The 20,023-nt window shown below is 35.6% G+C and overlaps 2 protein-coding genes across 2 annotated transcripts; both read left to right on the forward strand.

The window, feature by feature from the left end:
- The first annotated feature begins 4,209 nt into the window (after positions 1–4,209).
- On the forward strand, positions 4,210–5,424 carry mespba (mesoderm posterior ba). Its single transcript, XM_051653406.1, has 2 exons — positions 4,210–4,923; positions 5,371–5,424. The coding sequence occupies exons 1-2, from the start codon at positions 4,210–4,212 to the stop codon at positions 5,422–5,424; spliced, it is 768 nt and encodes a 255-aa protein (XP_051509366.1).
- A 13,143-nt stretch (positions 5,425–18,567) lies between these two features.
- mespaa (mesoderm posterior aa) lies at positions 18,568–19,525 on the forward strand. Its single transcript, XM_051650617.1, has 2 exons — positions 18,568–19,188; positions 19,475–19,525. The coding sequence occupies exons 1-2, from the start codon at positions 18,568–18,570 to the stop codon at positions 19,523–19,525; spliced, it is 672 nt and encodes a 223-aa protein (XP_051506577.1).
- Positions 19,526–20,023: the final 498 nt, after the last annotated feature.

The raw sequence follows: 20,023 nt of genomic DNA on the forward strand, positions 1-20,023 counted from the left end.
AAAGCCTTGCTTTTATATAATGTGAAATGTTACTTCTCAAAAACTGATTTAAAATGTATTTAACCATACAGATTTTGTCTCCATGTTATGGTTTCATAATGTTTTATCTCTCAATTAGAGTACAGTTCAATTTGATTATCTAAATCAGCTTTATGTAAAGTGTTATCAACATGTAATAAATATAGAGACTTTGCATTTGCAATAAGAGTTTCATTCATAGCACATAGACATTCTTGTTTTATAACTACTCTGTGATTAAGTTGCCGGGAACACTTCACAATAAGGTTCCATTCGTTAACATTAGGTATCATGAACTAACAATGAACAATATATTTATTACATAATTTAGTAATCTTTGTTAAAGTTAGTTAATAAAAATAGAATTGTTCATTGTTAGTTCATGTTAGTTCATAGTGCATTAACTAATGTTAACTAATACAACTTTTAATTTTAAAACTGAATTAGTATATGTTGGAGTCAATGTGAACAAGATTAATAAATGCTTATTAAGTATTGTTCACTGTTAGTTTGTGTTAACTAATGTTGTTAACTAATGTTAACAAATGGAACCTTATTGTAAAGTGTTACCAAGTTGCCTGTTATGTGTTGCACCAAGGGTGTGAAAACCCTCACTTTGCTGGGTTGTGCTAGGGCACAATAAAGGTAAGGTTGTTGAACTGTAAGCAACTCGATTGAACTGAAGTCACAGAAACAGCAATGAACATTCCTACTGATTTCTTTAATATCACACATGCTGCTTTATTTAAAATGGACACAAGCAATATATATTTTTAATTGAGCCTGTGTTGAGTTTCTGTGGGAGTTTTGTAGAAGAGTGGAAAGATGCACACAGGTGCCAGCTTCAGTCATAACTCTGCAGTACGGAGGTGCCAAATCTAGCATGATGCTGACTCAATCTCTCACTTTCTCACACTAACAGATACAGAGAGAGCACCAGCTAGAGGTCACAGTGCTTCAGTCACAAATTTTACCAGGAAATCTAATTTTCAAGAGATGGATACAGACTGAGTAAAAATGTAATGGTTAACTGGTTACATGATTACTGGTAACTGTGAGTGCAAATTAGCCAAAGCTCATATTTTCTAAATTTATATTCAACTTGTAGCCTACTGCTAAACTGATACTGAGACACATTTGATTTCATTCAAGGAACACAAGCGTAAATCATTTGTAAAACTATTCTTACATAAAATGCAACAATTTATGCATGAATGGTTTTAGGAATGATTTGCACAGCAATTTCTTCTGCTCCTGTTTCATTAATGAGGCCCAGTTAACTTAAAGGTATATTCCGGGTTCAATACAAGATAAGCTCAATCGACAGAATTTGTGGCATAATATTGATTACCATAAAACAAATTTTGACTTGCCCTTCCGTGCACCCAAAAATCTGGGTTCCAGTGAGGCATTTACAATGGAATTGAATGGGGCCAATCCAGTGTGATCTGCATTCGTGCTGCTGTTTACCAGCAAAAGAGGGACTGAAGCGGTTGCCATAATGAACCAGCTGCTCAAATAGTCTCAACATCACAACGTCTTTATTTTTATTTGATACAAACATTCAGAAAGTCACAAAATAATAGTTTAAAGCTGTTACCGTTGGAGTGCACTGTTTTGATACAGATGCGGCCATGTTTTCTGACGTCAAACAAAGAACATACAAACTAGTCACTCCACTCGAGCCTTCTCCAATTCTGTCTGTCACTCATTCTAACCACTTCTGGTGCTGGGAAAGTGGAAGGGCTAGGTTTTTAGCCAAACTATCGTGAACTCAGAATCCCATGTTACATTCCATGTAAACAATATGGCAGCACAGGAGGCCTGGGTAGCTCAGCAAGTAAAGACACTGACTTCCAAACCTGGAGTCGCAAGTTCAAATCCAGGGCATGCTGAGTGACTCCAGTCAGGCTTCCTAAGCAACCAACGCGCTAGGTCTCCGCAGTAACGCGCTCAACAAGCCACGTGATAAGATGCGCGGATTGATGGTTTCAGACGTGGAGGCAACTGAGATTCGTCCTCCACCACCCGGATTGAGGCGTGCCACAATGCCACCACAAGGACTTAGAATGCATTGGGAATTGGGCATTCCAAATTGGGGAGAGAAGGGGAGAAAACAAAAGATTTAGCAATATGGCGGCACACATAGACAGCAAGTGCATTCGTGATCAATCGCATCATAATCAGTCATTATAAACATCTAAAAACCACATTATATCTTTGATAATATATAATCTGACCTTCAGTGCATCTGCTGTGAAGTGTAAGGTAAGATTTTTTTTTTTTTTTTTATTACAGCACTTATTAAAAAACTCAGGCTGGGGGGGTTTGTCAGTACAGGAGAAACTCACATGCGAAAAGGTTAATCTCGTTAGTAGTCATGATTTTATACATATGTTTAAAAATTAAAATTCATTTCTTTAGGAACAGAACTTGTTTTAATGAGGAAAAAATTACTGAGTGCACCTTTAAGTTATTCACTATAGACCTCTGTTCACCACACGAAATGGAACCATGATTAAGTAATACAAAAAAAGCAAAATATAATTTGAAACATGATTTTGTTTTTTACATTATTTTGAGCATTACTTTTAAAGGTATATTCCGGGTTCAATACAAGTTAAGCTCAATCAACAGCTTTTGTGGCATAAGGTTTATTACCACAAAAATTATTTTCGACTTGTCCCCATTTTCTTTAAAAATAAGCAAATATCGAGGTTACAGCAAGGCACTTACAATGGAAGTGAATGGGGACAATTTTTGGAGGGTTTATAGGCAAAAATGTGAAGTTTATAATTTTATAAAAAGGACTTACATTAATTCTTCTTTTAAAACTTGTGTATTATTTGAGTTGTAAATTTGTTTAAGTTGTAGTTTTTATGGTTGTTTTAGGGTTTTAGAGTTTATGATGTTACGTCATCCTGGCAACAAAGTTGTCAAGAAAGGGTTAGTAAGATATTTTTTTACAATACAATTATGTTAACACACATATTGTTTATGTCTTGTGGCTATACTTTTAAAACAATGAATATTTTAATGTTAACGGATTGGCCCCATTCACTTCCATTATAAGTGCCTCACTGTAACCTTATTTTTGCTTTTTTAAAGAAAAGGAGGGACAAACCGAAATAAAATTTTATGGTAATCAGCATTATGCCACAAATGCTGTTAATTGAGCTTAACTTGTATTGACCATGGAATATTCTTTTGATGCACTATTTAATACATTATTTATCATACTAATACACAATAGTATCAAAACTATACACTTTTGTGCTTGTGTTGCATAGACAAATCAGTCAGTCAATCAATCAATAAATCTAACAATTAGTTTTTTTCTCATAATGAACTCATCTCTTTCTTCCTGTGAATGAGACTGGTCTCTGATAATCCACTTCACTGAGCGAATGACTGCCTACACCACAAAGCTGCAGAGCTACTCACCAGTTTGTGTGAATATCACACCTCAAGTGTAATCTGCTAATGGACTTTATTAAGTATCATTAAACATAATTAAGGTCAATTATGCTGCTTAGCTCTTTAAAATACAACCCTAGACAGACAACTGGCAGTTTTGAATTATTGGGATGATTGATAAGTCTGTCTCCTTATGCATAATTTGCTGTACCTCAATTAATAGGGGGATCAAGAAATGATTGAGCTCAACTGTCCCACACCTTGGTATACCCAAGATTTGAGAAATATTATGTTAAAATAATTGTATACTGTATTATAACACTATTATAATACATAAACAATGTTATAATACTATTCTGCATTCTAACTTTAGATTTTTGTATAAATGTAACATATTTTGTCTCAACCGAATTTGCATATTTAGGATACATCTCATGCTTTTTTCTTCTATCAAAATGATCTTTTATGGAAACTTCTAAATATGTGGATAAAACATAAAGCACATATTGTTTAGCCAGTTGCTCATGGGACAGCTACCAGAAAAAAATGGCTGAAATGGTTTGTTGTTTTGAGGAGGAGTCAAAATTCACACCTCTGCTCCTGTGGCCTCTCCAAGCCTTTCCCAGAAAGAGCCAGGCCAAGTCCTGGGGTCTGAGAGACAGCGATAGCTGCCATAAGCCTGCAGAGGTGTCACCTCGCACCTCTGAGTCCAGCATATAAACCTTCAGCCCTCTGTTCAGCCTTCATTCAACCTCAGAGTCAGGCACATTTGATATGGAAATCTCAAGTCACAACCAGCAGAACCAGTGGAGCTGTCCGAGCTCGGACTCTGAGTTCTACAGCGTTTCCTCTCCAGACACAGTCTCACCAGCTGCATCCATGGACCAGGGCTTCTCCCCATCCCAACAGGCCAAGCCGACGTCCTCCAAGTCCATCCAACCACCTGCTTGTGCCATTAAGAGGAAACGTAGGTTGCGGTTGAAGAACCCGAGTGAGCAACGACAGAACGCCAGTGAGAAGGAGAAGTTGAGAATGAGAGATCTGACAAAAGCTCTCCACCATCTCAGGACCTACCTGCCTCCATCTGTGGCTCCCGTCGGCCAAACCCTGACCAAGATTGAGACACTACGGCTCACAATACATTACATCTCATTTCTGTCCGCTCAGCTGGGTCTCAGTAAGGAAGAGCTGGACCAAAGGAAACAAATGAATCCCAGCAACAGCTGTCCATATTCTCCAGAGGTTGTTGGCTATTTTCAGTGCAGGTCTACGGCTGGACAATGGGCCAAGGAGGGACAGGGTTATGGTCACTATGATGGACAGTATCAGGATAGGGACAGCTCGAGCAATACAGGGCAATTTATTGAGATGAATGTGGACCAGAACAATGGTAATCCACAGCAACATTCAATGGAACAGTTCTACTCTCCAGATGTAGACAAGTATCTGCAGTCACAACAGCATGCTCAGACAGCACAGTCATACCAAGTATGTTTTTAATCATATACAGTTTATGGGTTATTTGATATATTTTTTTGTAATAATGTCCAGGATGATGTCCATGATGCCCATGAACATTTTCCCTCTTTTCCAACATTACAATTAAGTCAAAATTTGTATAGTCTATATGTATAGGTGCTATGGCTGGACGCCATTACTTTTAAGTTATTCACCATTTTGAATCACCTTTAAGGTTTTTACTTTTATTTAAATAGTCATGCAATGTGACAAATGAACTTTTAAAAGTATACATTTTCCATGTAGTCACTCAATTAGTATATTTCATGCCAACTAACATGCTAAGTAATTCAGAAATAATTTTTAAATTTCATTTCAAAAGATAAGTTAATCTAAAATATTATATATATATATATAAATGGAAAATTATGGAATTATTAAGATATTGTCTTAACCATTCTATATCCTCCATTTCAGGTTTATGGCAGAAAGTCTGGCTATCAACTTGTTCCTCAAGCGTACTGGAGTTGACAACACAAGCAACTTCTCCATCAAACACAAAGAAAGACTGTCACTGTATTGTGTACAGAAATGGGATATAGGCTTTTGGTTTTCATTCTTGTGAAAGCAAAAAAATGTGAACCAAGGTTAATTCTAAGATTTTAAAAATTAAAGTTTTAATTTTTTTCATGTCTGTCCTTTGTAAATACAAAATTATATTTTATGTGTATTTATAATAAAGCATGTATTATTAAATAAAGAGTTTCTCTTTGCTTACCATTAGTGATATTTTAAATGGAGTGACTATTTGTACTAGTTTTATATAGCACTTGCCACACAGGGCAGATATTTGTATTACAATAGTCTGGTGGAAATACAAAAACTGAAGACAAAATGCGCCTCTAGTGCCGCTGCAGTGGCATGGGATGGTGTGGATGTGCTTTATCTTGCGGATAAAGGCCAGGTTCGATTCAGCCTTTTCTACCACATTTTCCCATCCTGTTTCCAGTCTCAACTCTTAAAATTTCATAATTAATAAAAAATTAATATAAAGGTTGATTTTCTCACATTGATTTTGTCACGGTGAAGGTCGTGGAGTTGAGAGAAGAGTTCGATCCGGTTAAAATTAACTATGGATTTACTATAGTAATATATGTTTAAACCATGTTTTTGGCGGAAGCCTTAATGCAAACATGGTGTTACTACTGTAATATGATGTTAATATAGTAACCATGTTAATTTTGTGATTACTATGATTTTACCATGGTGGTTCTACGGTTACTGTAGTGAAACCTTGGTTAACTGTTTGTAAGGTAATGTTATAGGGTTAGGTTTAGAGGTAGAGGTTGGTGTAGGTTGTCTGTGGGACTCTAAATAAATACAATAAACACGGCACAGTGATGCCCCTATAGGCCCTGTCCCACATGGCACATTTAATATGGATTTGCGGTCTCGTGGCCTTCATTTGCACATTCCCGCGAAGTCCACGAGACCGTAGGCTGTCCCATTTTCGCTCGCTAGTGCCCCCTTTGCACCCTCAATGCGCCCTTCGGCTGAGCCCGAATCAGTGCGGGCTCCACAGTGGACTATTTCCCAACAGTCACCGCTACTGATCCTCCAGTCCAATCACAGCAGATTGGAGTTTCCAAGCCCAGGAAAAAACATGGCGGACAAGGCAATATCAATCGTGGATTAAAAATGTATTTTAATAATTGTTTTTTTATTGATTTTCAAAACTTTTTTTTATTTTTATTTTGAAGATATATGGAATTGCTCCTGTCCAGTTTATTGAATAGTTTTTCTTGGGGAAGTTTTACGTTAATAAAAGAGGTAACCTAACATTAAACATTGCTATAGAATTTTGTTTTAGAATTTAGAATTATTGAGAGTCTCTAAAATATCAAGAGAGGAGAGAATAATTTATTGCACATGGCTGTAGCTTGTAACATTTCTTATATTTATTGATATAGCAACATTTGGTCTAACAGTGATTATTTATACCTGCAGAAGTGTGGCAGTGTGTATTTTATAACTGTTTGTGAATATATTGTGGTATGTTCTTTCTATAAATTTAACTGTGTTCTAAGCACCTGCTTGTAACCATCCATGTGTCTGAATTATGTTTATTGTTTATTTAAAACGATGGGGTTTTGTTGCTGTAGTTATTATATGTGCGCTTTGTTTTTAGAGGATCTTGATTAAATTATCTAATGTTTTATTGTCAGTGTATTGCTTGAAATTATTTAATAAAAACAAATATTCAATAGTGAGTTCAAAGTGTGTTCCTTTACCCTATCTATCAATGCCATGACTTTTTCAAATAATAATTTGTAAAACTGCATGTCTATAAAAATATAATGTAAAAAAATGCATCATCTGATTGAAGTCTCGAAGTCTCTCCCAAATGCACACTTTTACTACTCATGCACCCTCATGGACTTAATGACTAGCGCGCCATCGGTCTGCACTCGCTTATGGCATCAAAGTCTGCACTCAGAGGAAGACCGCAAGGGCGGAGGGTGCCATTTGGGACAGGGCCATAGTGTATATAAGTATTTAATAAGTGGTGCAATTTGCAAATAGTATCTGCCACTATTTACATTTAGTCATTTAGCAGATGCTTTTATCCAAAGTGACTTACAAATTAGGAACATAGCAATAGCATCTAACACTATTTGCTCTTAGTGCAAAAAAATATGCTTTTTGTTGCTATTGACACTTAGTGTAAATAGCATCTATCTCTATTTGCACTTAGTGCAATATAGCGTCTGCCATATTTAAAATCGAACTTGTTTTTTTAGACAAATTGATCTTAATTTATTAATAGCAATATTCCAGGCCCGGTTCTACGGGGGAGTTTGAGGGGTGATAAGCAAGTCGTTAAAGCACCCAATTTAATAAAGTTGGTGTTTAATCGCGTCTTAATTTTAACTATTTGAGCACCCCCATTAAATTCAGAAGTACTCAGAGATTTTGATATGGAACCAGGCCTGCAATATTCTTTCAGTATAAAAAATATTTAAAATGGTCTTGTGTTTTTTTTACATTCTTTCAAAAAAACATGTGACCTCTATTGGTCTTCTGACAACAATCACTGAAAGTAATAACCATGATGAACGCTGCCTGGTGTGTGGAATTATTCACGTTTGATGAGTTCTGGTTCCTACAATGCTTTGGCACTCTTGGAGTTTCATAAAAAGGCACACAGTTTAATGTAAAATTAAAATGCACATGATGTAGTGCAAAAGTTAATCAGATATAATCACATATAACTTCAATAATAGAACTGTAAACTCATTTGGGCCCAGTAAATAAGTGGTTTGCAACTCCCCTGATACAGCCTATTAACTACCATTGAGATGAATGTGAATGCTAATGTATCTCTTCAGGTATTACAGACATCCATGGTTTACACAGTATATTATTTATACATAGTTTGACAAATACACAGTAAAACATGTCCTGTAGGCTATGGGATGTCTGGCAACCCTGCTTGTGATACTAAAAAGACAAAACAGCAAGTACATGCCATTATACTGGGTCATGAAATATGACATATCCTAAAATCTTCCATTATGATTCAAGAATAAAGAAGTCATCTTGGACATATCCTGACAGCTAGCGGTGTGGATTGCAGCATTATGCAAATATGTTTTGTTACCGATGCTATTGAAATGCACTATCCACTGCCAGACATGATTCATTTATTTCAAGTCTCCATTAATATATGGTTACAGAGATAAAGCTAGTAGTATTTGGCTGGTCATGTGATTTTAACATGGCGGTCACCATGAGGCAGCACAGCTGAGTGCACCTTTAACTACCTCCTTTTTCAGGGTGAATTAAAATTAGTTAAACTTCCACTAGATGTCAGTGACAGCTGAGAGGGTAGAAGAACCTAGTAGTGGGTGAAGCTGTCTGATCACAACAGCTGCACATTAAGATCATAAGTTCTCACAGTCATCAATGATTTCCAAAAATTGTGGTTGTACAGTGCTCCTTACAAACGCTTAAGACTAACCAAAAACTAAAATACAAAACAGCTTAAATCACACTAACTCTAATAGGTTTGCTCTGGCAGCTAAACCAAAGACAGACTGCTTGAAATAGGTGTTAAGAGTTAAGATAAACTAAAGTGTTTGGTTAGCACACACATTTTTTTTTATTTATGTTTTTTTTTTTTTTTAACAAAATAATGTTAAAATTTCAGGGGGCACTCTTTGCATTTTAATTATATTTCAGATTTATACATCACTTTTCTTTCTTGGAGCTTGCAGCAGGCCTGGTTACAGATTAGAATCTCTGACAGAGTGCTTATTAATTTAATGGGGGTGCTCTAGTAAAAGATTAGATGCAATTAAGGACCATCGTCCTCAAGCACCCTCGTAGAACCGAGCCTAGCTTGCAGAATTAGCATTTCATTGCCCGTAATAACTGCTGCATGCTGATGCATGCTTGAATTATCAGCCATATATTTCGTTTCATAACTGTGCATATGCATCTTTACCGCTTGCTGTATGATATTTCACCCCCATTAACTGTTTTCAGATTCACTGGTTTAAAATCTATTGTCACAACAGAATGTCTCTTAAGTTCTGAAACCATTTTAGTTTTTGTCAGCAGGGTTGGGGAGTAACGGAATACATATAAGTAACTGTATTCCACTACAGTTACAATTTAAATCATTGGTAATTAGAATACAGTTACATTAAAAAAGTATTTTGATTACTGAAGAGATTACTTTGCATTTTATTGTCATTCATTTCATTTAATATTTAGTCCTTTCAGATGGAAAACATTTATACATATAAATGATGCGATCCAAAGTGCATTTGAACAGCGGTGAAACACTTTCCTGTGATGTGTTACATTCATACGAGCAGACAGAGAAGTAATTTTGAAGTAAGTTTGGAGTAGAAGAAACAGAAATAAACCTTGTGTAAATTGTTAGCTTTACGCTAAGCTAAAATGCTATTTCTAGCCATTTTACATGCACATGTTACCAGGCATGATAATATTTTTTTTATCAAGAACATTCACATTGGATCATAATTTCTTTTTTTCTATGTAAAAATATCTAAAAATCCTTAAAACAAGATCAATTTGATTTATCTTGTTTTAGAAACAACACTGCATAAGATATTTAGGTTTTTTAGAGAATGTATTTTTATCATGTGTATTTTGTCTTACTGTACTGGTAGAGTTTTTATAGTCAAAAAAAGTGAAAAAATCTACCAGTGCTGAAGAAGTAATCCAAAGTATTTATAATACGTTACTGACCTTGAGTAATCTAATGGAATACATTTCAAAAGTAACTCTCCCAACCCTGTTTGTCAGTTATATGTCAGTTGTGGTACTACATGTGTATAGTAGATACTACCTTAGCTTCAATGTAAGGATTTACAGTACTTAAAATAAGCTGAGAGTTAGATAACTTATACATTTTATTACTTTGAATGGAATTGAATATACTAGGAATGTTTAGAAATATTAAAAATATTATTGTACAACAAATACATTGTCAGCATTGTCAAATCAACATTTTGCAGTTGAACAGCTACAAATAATTGAGTGTGCATGTGTGCGTGCATGTGCACTACACAGTTTTGGCAGTATATGTAGGTGTGTGGATAATATCTGCAAATGTTAACCCTATAAAGCTGTACATATCATATTTCATACATGAATATTCTAAAACACTACATCAACATTATAAAAATGTTGCTTTAACTCTGTTGTATGCAATGTATTAGATGTCTATTGTCTCCTGGTGAAAGTTTCTGTACTTCTGGAGGTAGATGACTTTGTAATATAATTTAAAAAAAATGGCCACCTTCATATTTTTATGCATAAGTCTTTTGAGGTGAAATCTTTGATGAATTTGAAAAAGTAAAAGTAACAGTAGGCTAATGTTTTGCAGTAACAATAATGTTTATTATCTCTTGAAGAGAGAGATAGAGAGATTGTGTGACATTCTTCACTCAAGTGGAGCTTCACAGCTGCATAAATTATTTATTTATTTATTTATTTTTTTAAAAACAGCATCATTTACCCCCGGCTCAGATTTGACCTGAACATAAAAGGTGGAGACAAAAAGTTTAACATTCCATAAATATTATAAATATAAAAAAAAAATAAAAACTTTTTTTAACATATTCATTTTGTCAATGTTGAGGATAACCCAAAAGGCATTTTAACCAGATTTAAGATTAAGATGAGTTTTTCACAGTTTTTAACACTTAACCCCTTAAACTTTGGGGTGCCACCCGCAATTTTTCACACTCAAATTTAAAAGCTCACCATTTACACATACTGTGGACTAATTGCAAAGAATAATTTTTCAGAGAACCACCCAAATAAAATAAAAAAGACTCAAATTATTCATAAATTTTATTGTATGTGTTCATAATCTTATGATTATTTCATTTTATATTTTAGCCTCTGAGTGGACTAGAAGCTCATTAAGTCATTTGAAAGCTGAAATCCTCCCCTTTGCGATGATATAAAACGTTTTATCATAAATAGTCAAAAATATATTTTCTGATGATTTGTTTAGCATGCTTTTCCTTCTGGATGGCATATTTTGTTCAGGACAACTAAGATATAACATTAGATTATTCAGCCAAGCTCAGTTGTAAACAATAGCAATTTTTTTTGAGAACTTCCTAAGGTATAAAGTTTTTAGGTATTTGGGGCTTACAGCAGCAGTTATCGGAGCATAAAAGAGACATTTGTATTTGATGACTTACAGAAATCATATTTCACTTTGTGATTCTTTTGAAAATCTTTCGAAATGTGGTATTAGGGCAACACAATTTACTGTAAAGTCACATTCCTGAGAGTGAGAGCTTTCATTTGTATATGACTTGTCCATTTATGTGCTATGTGAAGGACTTTTATTTTTATATAAATATTTCTACCCCATTACCTCTGGGGGGCGCAAATTTTCAACGCAAATGTTTTGAGGCCTTATTTTGTTATTTTAAGTAACATAAATGCAGAAGTGATGGTAATCTCTGAAAAGTTCAGATTCTAAGCTTTCCAATAATACCTCATATGTCTGACTTATGTATACAGAGACTTTAAAATGTTGAGTGTAAACTTTTTTTGTGATACAGCGCCCCCCTTTGGACCCGCAAGTGGGTCCGCTGAGCGAGTGAGGCGTGATTTTTTTTCCCAAACCATTTGAGCGCAAGCCATGCTCCGCAGTCATAACTAAACATGGAGGTCATCTCAATCGCGCAGTCACCTGTGAATAGTTCAGACTCCAGAAAGATTGTGAATGGATCTAATGCCGACCAACGGTAAGATAAGCCTGCCGGTAGTTTTCAATAAGGGCGTGGCTTGTACTCAAGTGATTTTGGGGGGAAAAATCATCCTTTTGGCGAGATGAATCTCGTACGGAAGGTCTATTCACACCAAGTCTGTAAAAAAATGTAACTGAAAAATATTTCACTCCTGTACAGTAGGTGGCACTATTGCAGTGCTGTTGTTATAACAGCTGTTGACTGGTACAACTGTTGTTGTTAAAGAATTTATTTTCCTAATTTGGCATAACTGTTTCATTATGTTCTTTCCATGATGTTGATACATTTTGAGGAGTATATAATCTGTTTTTTGTGTGAGTGAGATGATTAAAGAGCACTGTTTCATACTTATTTGCAACAAGTAGGTTTATATTCCAGACTCCTGAACTAAATTTCTCTCTTTATAATGCCTGTATTAATGCCTGGATAATATAACACAAGGTACAGTGATATAAATCCACATGGAATAATTTACATTGAGAATAACAGTATAGTGTAAAATATGATGCATATTAAAAATAATATAAAAGAAAACACTGCATATACACTTTGTTATGTTGTCCTGCAATAAAAATGGCAGTGTGGTTCTGCAATTTGTTTGTCTAAAACATTGCATGTAACGAATCTTTTTATGGGATATTTTACTACAAGCTTAGTGCAAATAAATTGCCGAACCACACTGCTATTTAATGCCATGAGAATATACAGGGACATTGATATACATATTAAATAATGTACATTAAGACAAAAACCATAAGCAAACTTTCAAAAACAGACCGGGTTTATGTTTGCAGTACAAAGGGTTCATGAATTGCAACTATTTCTTTTGAAGTATATAATTTTCGGGGTGTGTATCAGCTGCATGTCCAATGCTGATGTTTGCCATTTGATTGGCGCCACCAACGCGCTGGACTGAGCAGATGCAGCGACTCTGGAAAAATGACAAAAAGCTCTTATTTCTCCCAGAGCGTACTGAGTGACTCCAGCCAGGTCTCCTAAGCAACCAAATTGGCCTGGTTGCTAGGGAGGGTAGAGTCACATGGGGTAACCTCCTTGTGGTCGCTATAATGTGGTTCGCTCTCGGTGGGGCTTGAGGTGAGTTGTGCGTGGATGCTGCAGTGGATGCCATGATGCCTCCACACGCGCTATGTCTCCGCAGTAATGCGCTCAACAAGCCATGTGATAAGATGAGCGGGTTGACGGTCTCAGACGCGGAGGCAGCTGAGATTCGTCCTCCGCCACCCGGAATGAGGCGAGTCACTATGCCACCACGAGGACTTAAAGTGCATTGGGAATTGGGCATTCCAAATTGGGGAGAAAAAGGGGAGAAAAAAAAAAGATAAACTTTTCTTAACTATTCTTTTCCCCTTGCTAATAACTGTTAACAGTTATTTTTTGTGTTGCTGGGAATCTCATCTAAGTGGCCAGATCCTTTAGATGTAATGTGTATTCATCTGGGTGTCAAGTGAGGCTTATTGTTGCTAATGAAGTTCAACTGAATGTGAAAAGCCTGTTCACACCGCTAAGTCTAGCCACAAAAACAGCTTTGAGATCCCACTACAATACTCATGCCCTAATGTGAGAGAGCTGCATTTTAAATGCATAGAACAGTTGCATGTGAATTACAGTATGTTGTGGAATGAAGCCCCAAAGTTTGTTTAGCCAACTAGTAAAGGAACATTTGATGTGCTAATCTCAATTTCAAATACACACACTTAACCCTTTCATCATGTAAGCAAATACACAATTTAAATGTGTGAATGTGTAACAATCATGTGTTAATTAACTCATAATCACATGAGTGTTAAACAAAGTTAGAGGAAATCCCCCAATTAAGTTAGATAAGGTAAAACACCCACGTATTCTGTTAACTTGTCACCTTAAAGCCGTTATTCTGGTTATTTTTTATAAATGTATCACATTAATTTCTAAACATTTGCTAATTGGAATCTACAGTCACGTGTTATTTTACAGTCAAAGAGTTTCTGCCGAGAATCGTGTCATTCTGGTGAAGTCCATGAGAACTTTCTGAACTAGCATCCATAGGCATTCTGAGGTGTGACTTCACACCTATGACTGAGAGAGAAACTATACAACCATCATAGTTTAAATCACATCTAAAATTAGGCTAATACATCATTTGTGGTCATGTCCATGGAGTACATTGCTTATGCTTTACAAATAACATTAAAAGTGCATTATAATCGTGTGTATGTTGAAGTACTTTACAGTGGGGTCCAAAAGTCTGAGACCATATTAGAAATCTGTGATTCAAAATTACATTTAAACTTTAAAGTGAACTTACATTTGTTGGATTTGGAAACATTTTAAAGAAAGACACATTATACTGTAAAATGAAGAAGATGTGTTTAGAATTTTGCATACTTTCTAGGTTTCTAATCAAATATGATTGTGTCATTGACAATGTTAACTCCTTTGTACAAAAGTTCAGATTTTCAATTCCACTTTAACTCACTTTCCACTTTAACTCAGTTCCACTTTAACGGGTATTATAATTAGTGACATTTTCCATGTATTAAATTTGAAAAATATAAAATACAAGCATTTTCACTAATGGTTTCTTAGGCTATTGAACCCCTGTATGTATGTGTTGATGCAGGAGTAAAATATAACACTTCTGTTTGTGGGAACTGCAGTCACTGACCTAGTCCACCACAACATCTGCATCAGCTCTACAGGAGCCCTGAAAAGGCGTCATATTTAGACCCCTGAGGTCAAAACTTCAGGCCTAGCTAAAAGTGTAATTGAGATGGTGTTAATCATGTTAATTAAGCCTAGTGCACACTGCACGACTCAAGCTTGTCTACTTTGATGTTATGAGTCGGCAACTGGTCTGTGACGAGAAGTCTCAGATCTCAAGACCAACATGTCGTGAAGTGTGCGCACTCCTACGACAAGCCCCAACAAGTCGCAGGTGCTACGACATATTTCAAACCAGCTTGATATTTAGATGTCTTGTCAGGTGTGTGCACTGTCCCAAAGAGCGAGAGACCGATAATGAGCCACAGTCAATTAAATATAGAGAGAGCACAAGAGGAAAGCAAAGCACTGGGAAGCAGGAGACATAACATTATTAGAAAATAAAATAAAAAATAACCCACATCTCCGCTTACTATTTTTAGCTGTTTTTCTTATTTTTGTTTACCTTTGCGAATAAGTGCAAATATGCGCAAATACACGTGCAAGCCATTCTTTCATATTTGTTGACATGTTATCACGAATAAACTGTGCAAGTTTGTGAATGAATTTCGTTATCGTGATTTTAAGATGCGTTTTGGGCTGTGAAAGAAATTATAATAGCTAGGTATATTACAACATTATTATTTATGTATAACATACTATAAGCTAGAAAATGCAATATGAGAGCAACCCTATGAGTTGAAATGGATGACCAGTCTGTTTTTTCGATCGTGTGACAACTTGTTTGCTCAAGGGTATACAATACATCCCTAACAAACATTTTGCTGAGTTCATATCACATGAGAAATCTGTTGAGGTCAAATCACATATAACTTGTTAACAGCCTATATAAGCCTGTCATGTATGTGTGTTTGGGAGAAGCCACAGGAACTTCTCCCCCCTGGCCGGGTGGTACAAATAAAGCGCTGAGGATAGGACTGCACTGTGTCCTGTAATGTGTTTGGAACACTCTCACTCGTGTGAATTCCAGGTGGAGAATTTCCATGACGGTGATCCGTTTGAAATGGGACGACACTAAAGAAAGCCAAATGAGGTCCAAACAGCTTTGAGATTTGGCCACTTCAAGCACATTCAGACATTTGGCTTGTAGTGCCACAGCAGTAGAGCACCAAACAAGAGTTTAAACTTTGCAGGTTACATGCAGATTTCAAGGTAAATAACCATACAATCTGAAAATTTGAAAAAGCAAATGCATGAACATGCAAAAACTTAATGAAATTTTTTAGTCTGTCTGATATGAACATGCAGGGATACATATACTGTATGAGAAGCACACACATTAAAAGCTCAGTTACAGGTACTGCACTAAAATAACTCAGAATTCTGCTCTAATAGTCATGTTTGCTAATAATTAAGAGAAACTGTGTGGTGGCACACCAGCACAACGGACAACAAGACTTTGAGTCGCAGGGCACCGACTGCAATTTGTGTAGTGTACGCTTGGCTTTAATGAGTGTGAATAAATGAGTGTGCCGTGATATTTCCTCAGGGTCTCCACATACTTAGAAACAATATTTACAGAGAAACTAGCCCTTATCTGTTGGTAGAGCTACTGTATCATTATTCAGGAGAGGATTTAGATTTGTAGTTGGCGATTCAAACAGCTCTGCACTGAATTAGGCATGTCATCACTAGTAAATTAGTATTGACCTTGAAAGTCAATGTCCAAGACATTCTGGAATTTTCACAAGGAAAATGCACATAAGCACGGATAGAAATTCTTCATTATGGCTGGTTTCAGACAGAATGCAAGCCACACTAACACTGGTGCCCCTTTCAGAAATTGTCCATAGATGGTGCTATAATAGGTTAATATTATGTTATTATATTGTTATAATTAAAATGCTATTATGTTTTTAGTTCTCTATTTTTTTCTACTGTTCCACAGTTAGCGCTTAAACTCTAGCTTTGGATGGGTAATTGACAAATTAATATGGAAATTAACATTTTTCTTAGCAAAATCAAGATTTTACTTTAAAGTTTATGTATAAAGGAAGTGTATATATAAGTGTTGTGACTGGTCATCGTTTTTGCAGTTCACTTAGTCCTGCAGTGTTAAAAAAATAAATTATTAAATGTAAAAATCTTCAATGTAGTCTCTCAATTAATATGAGGTCATAAAACTGCATGCATAATACACATAAGATTAGAAACATTTTTGTTTAAAATATTTTTAGATGAAATATAGCATGCCAGACTGCAGGTGCTGCTCTAAATGTTTTACATTTCATGTTAACTACCCACTATTTGGTTTACCCTTGAAATTTGGTATTACAGCACTCCTAATATTGATGGCTCATTACGATCAATTGATTGTATTTTTCCTCATTTGTAAGTTGTTTTAAATAAAAGTGTCTGATAACTGAATAAATCTAATCAGTCCGGCTAATCAATGTGGCTTTAGGAATGTGTTAATTCTGTCACCTAAACACTTCAAAGCCAAGAAGTCCAATTTATGTTTTCATTTTTTCTTATATTTTGGTTATGGATATAATATAGTAATTTCTTCCCACTGCGAAGTATACATTGATGCAGACCTACATATAGCCCTTAATATCATAATTATATAAACACTACCAGTCAAAACTTTTGAAACACTTGACTGAAATGTTTCTCATGATCTTAAAAATCTTTTGATCTGAAGGTGTATGCTTAAATGTTTGAAATTAGTTTTGTAGACATAAATATAATTGTGCCACCATATTAATTTATTTCATTATAAAACTAAAATTTAATAAAAATAAAGTTTTTGAAATTGATGACTTGGACCAAATAATAAAGAAAAGCAGCCAACAAGTGCACAACATAGATGGGAACTCCTTCAATACTGTTTAAAAAGCATCCCAGGGTGAAACCTCAAGAAGTTGGTTGAGAAAATGTCAAGAGTACATGTCTGCAAATTCTAGGCAAAGGGTGACTACTTTGAGGATGCTAAAATGTAACACAGTTTTGATTTATTTTGGATTTATTTTAGTCACAACATAATTCCCATAGTTCCATTTATGTTATTCCATAGTTTTGATAACTTGACTATTATTCCAAAATGTGAAAAAATAAATAATAATAATAATAATAATAATAATAATAATAATAATAAATAAATAAAAATAAAGAATGAGTAAGTGTTTAAAAATTTTGACCGGTAGTGTGTATGCTTATATATCTCTAAAATGTGGAAATACACTGTAAAAAGTGATAACCTGCAATTGTTACCTTAAGGGGCTATTTCTACCTGATCTAGTCCTTACAATGTGTTTTGTTGGTGTAACCTAATCTATTCTGGCAGATGTTAAATAATATTTTGACTTGAATAAAACCAGTTATTTTAGATGTTATCACAAGAAGTATATTTTAGGTTAACATTTTGTTTTCTGTGGTAATAATAGACCTTTTTATGTTTTAAACTATATTGAAGCTTGCAAGAGTTGTGTGATCAGGCAGTTTCTGAACCTCACACCTCTCACCTGAGCCTGGAAAAGCTGCTCTTTCCCACAGACCCCCTACTTCTGGTGTCACTTCTCCTCTCAAGTCCTGACTAGAATCCATGGAGGTGCCAACTCACACCTCACAGGGGATATATACTGGAGGACCATGGTCCACCAGCAACCGCAAACTTTTCAGCAGAGACCTTCTCAACCCAGCAGCCATGGACATCACCAGCTCTTCTCTTCAGTTCCAAGACTGCAGTAACTTCCTGATTGACTGCGAGAACCTTCAGGATCAAAGCTACACCATATCAGATCCTGGCTACTACAGTGCCGGCAGCAGCCTCTCTCCAACCTCTTCTATAGATTCTTGTGGCTTCTCCCCACTAGCTTACTCTTATGGAGTAGGACAGGACATACCACAGATCTTGCCACACAACAACAGCTCCACCCAGGTGAAGAGAAAGGACCAGCCACCCAAGAGAACCGGGCGGCCAAGGTCAAAATTCCCTGGGGTGAAACGGGAAACTGCAAGTGAACGGGAGAAGCTGAGGATGAGGGATCTGACCAAAGCCCTTCATCACCTCAGGACATATCTTCCTCCATCAGTGGCACCAGCCGGAAAGACTTTGACCAAGATTGAGACACTGAGGCTCACTATCCAGTACATCTCTTGTCTGTCTGCGCAGCTTGAGCTCAGTCAAGATGAGGCAAATCATGGAATTCCTTCAAATCAGATCCAGATTGCGACGTCATCAACCATGTTTGACAACTTCAATGAAGTTCCTACACTTACACAAAGTTTACCTGCTCAGCAGTTCCAACCTATGACTTGTTATCAGGTATGTACATGTTACTTTAACTCTATTTTTACTATATGTATAATTTACTATTACAAAGCCATTTGCAGATGACCAATTTTAATAAGTATTTGTGTTAAATTTAGCAAGAGTTATAGGCAATATTGTACTTTATGTCATTGGTGTAATGTTTTGTGGTGGTACTGTCTATTATTTTAAGTTCACAATTATAATTGTAATACTAATACATTTTATAGTAATTCAACCACTTAAATATGTAAAATAAGTTCTTTGTTTAATTTAATCTGTATTCTTTTTCATTTAACAGAATCCTGTTGAAGGCGATTTCCTTTCATTCTCAGCTCAGGATCTTTGGTAGCGCCAGCAACATAACTTATCCTATGACAGTGCTGATCAAAACGGACTGAAATATCATAGTTTGATACACATATCTGTGCAATGTCCACTTTATTATTATTATTTTTTGTAAATATGTTTGTACAGCTATTTATGTTTTGTATGTTTAAAAAGAGATTAATATTTATGAATTGAATTGCTAATAAAGCCTTAAAAACCTTCATATCAATTATGTGCTTTTTTTTAAATAACTGTTATAATCTAATGTCTTTTTAAAAATAAAGGTTATTTATAAACATGTATGACTCCATGACAAACCTTTTACATCCATGGAACCTTCCCACTGCACAAACGGTTCTTTAGAACCAAAAATGGTTCTTCTATGGCATCGTTGTGGATATAAACCCCAATTCGGAACCTTTAATTTCTAAGAGTGCTTAAACAACCATACACCATAAAGAAGTTTTTTTGTTGCATGCCCAGTTTAGCAACATCCTAATGACAGACAGCTGGGTGATGG

The sequence above is a fragment of the Myxocyprinus asiaticus genome, chromosome 2 (genome assembly GCF_019703515.2).
Source record: "Myxocyprinus asiaticus isolate MX2 ecotype Aquarium Trade chromosome 2, UBuf_Myxa_2, whole genome shotgun sequence".
NCBI lineage: Eukaryota > Metazoa > Chordata > Actinopteri > Cypriniformes > Catostomidae > Myxocyprinus > Myxocyprinus asiaticus.

Bases quoted from the DNA above. Each gene is read 5' to 3' on its own strand.
- mespba (XM_051653406.1), top strand. From the start codon at position 4,210: ATGGAAATCTCAAGTCACAACCAGCAGAACCAGTGGAGCTGTCCGAGC. The intron at 4,924-5,370 runs GTATGTTTTTAA...CCTCCATTTCAG, and splicing joins AGACAGCACAGTCATACCAA to GTTTATGGCAGAAAGTCTGG.
- mespaa (XM_051650617.1), top strand. From the start codon at position 18,568: ATGGACATCACCAGCTCTTCTCTTCAGTTCCAAGACTGCAGTAACTTC. The intron at 19,189-19,474 runs GTATGTACATGT...TTCATTTAACAG, and splicing joins AACCTATGACTTGTTATCAG to AATCCTGTTGAAGGCGATTT.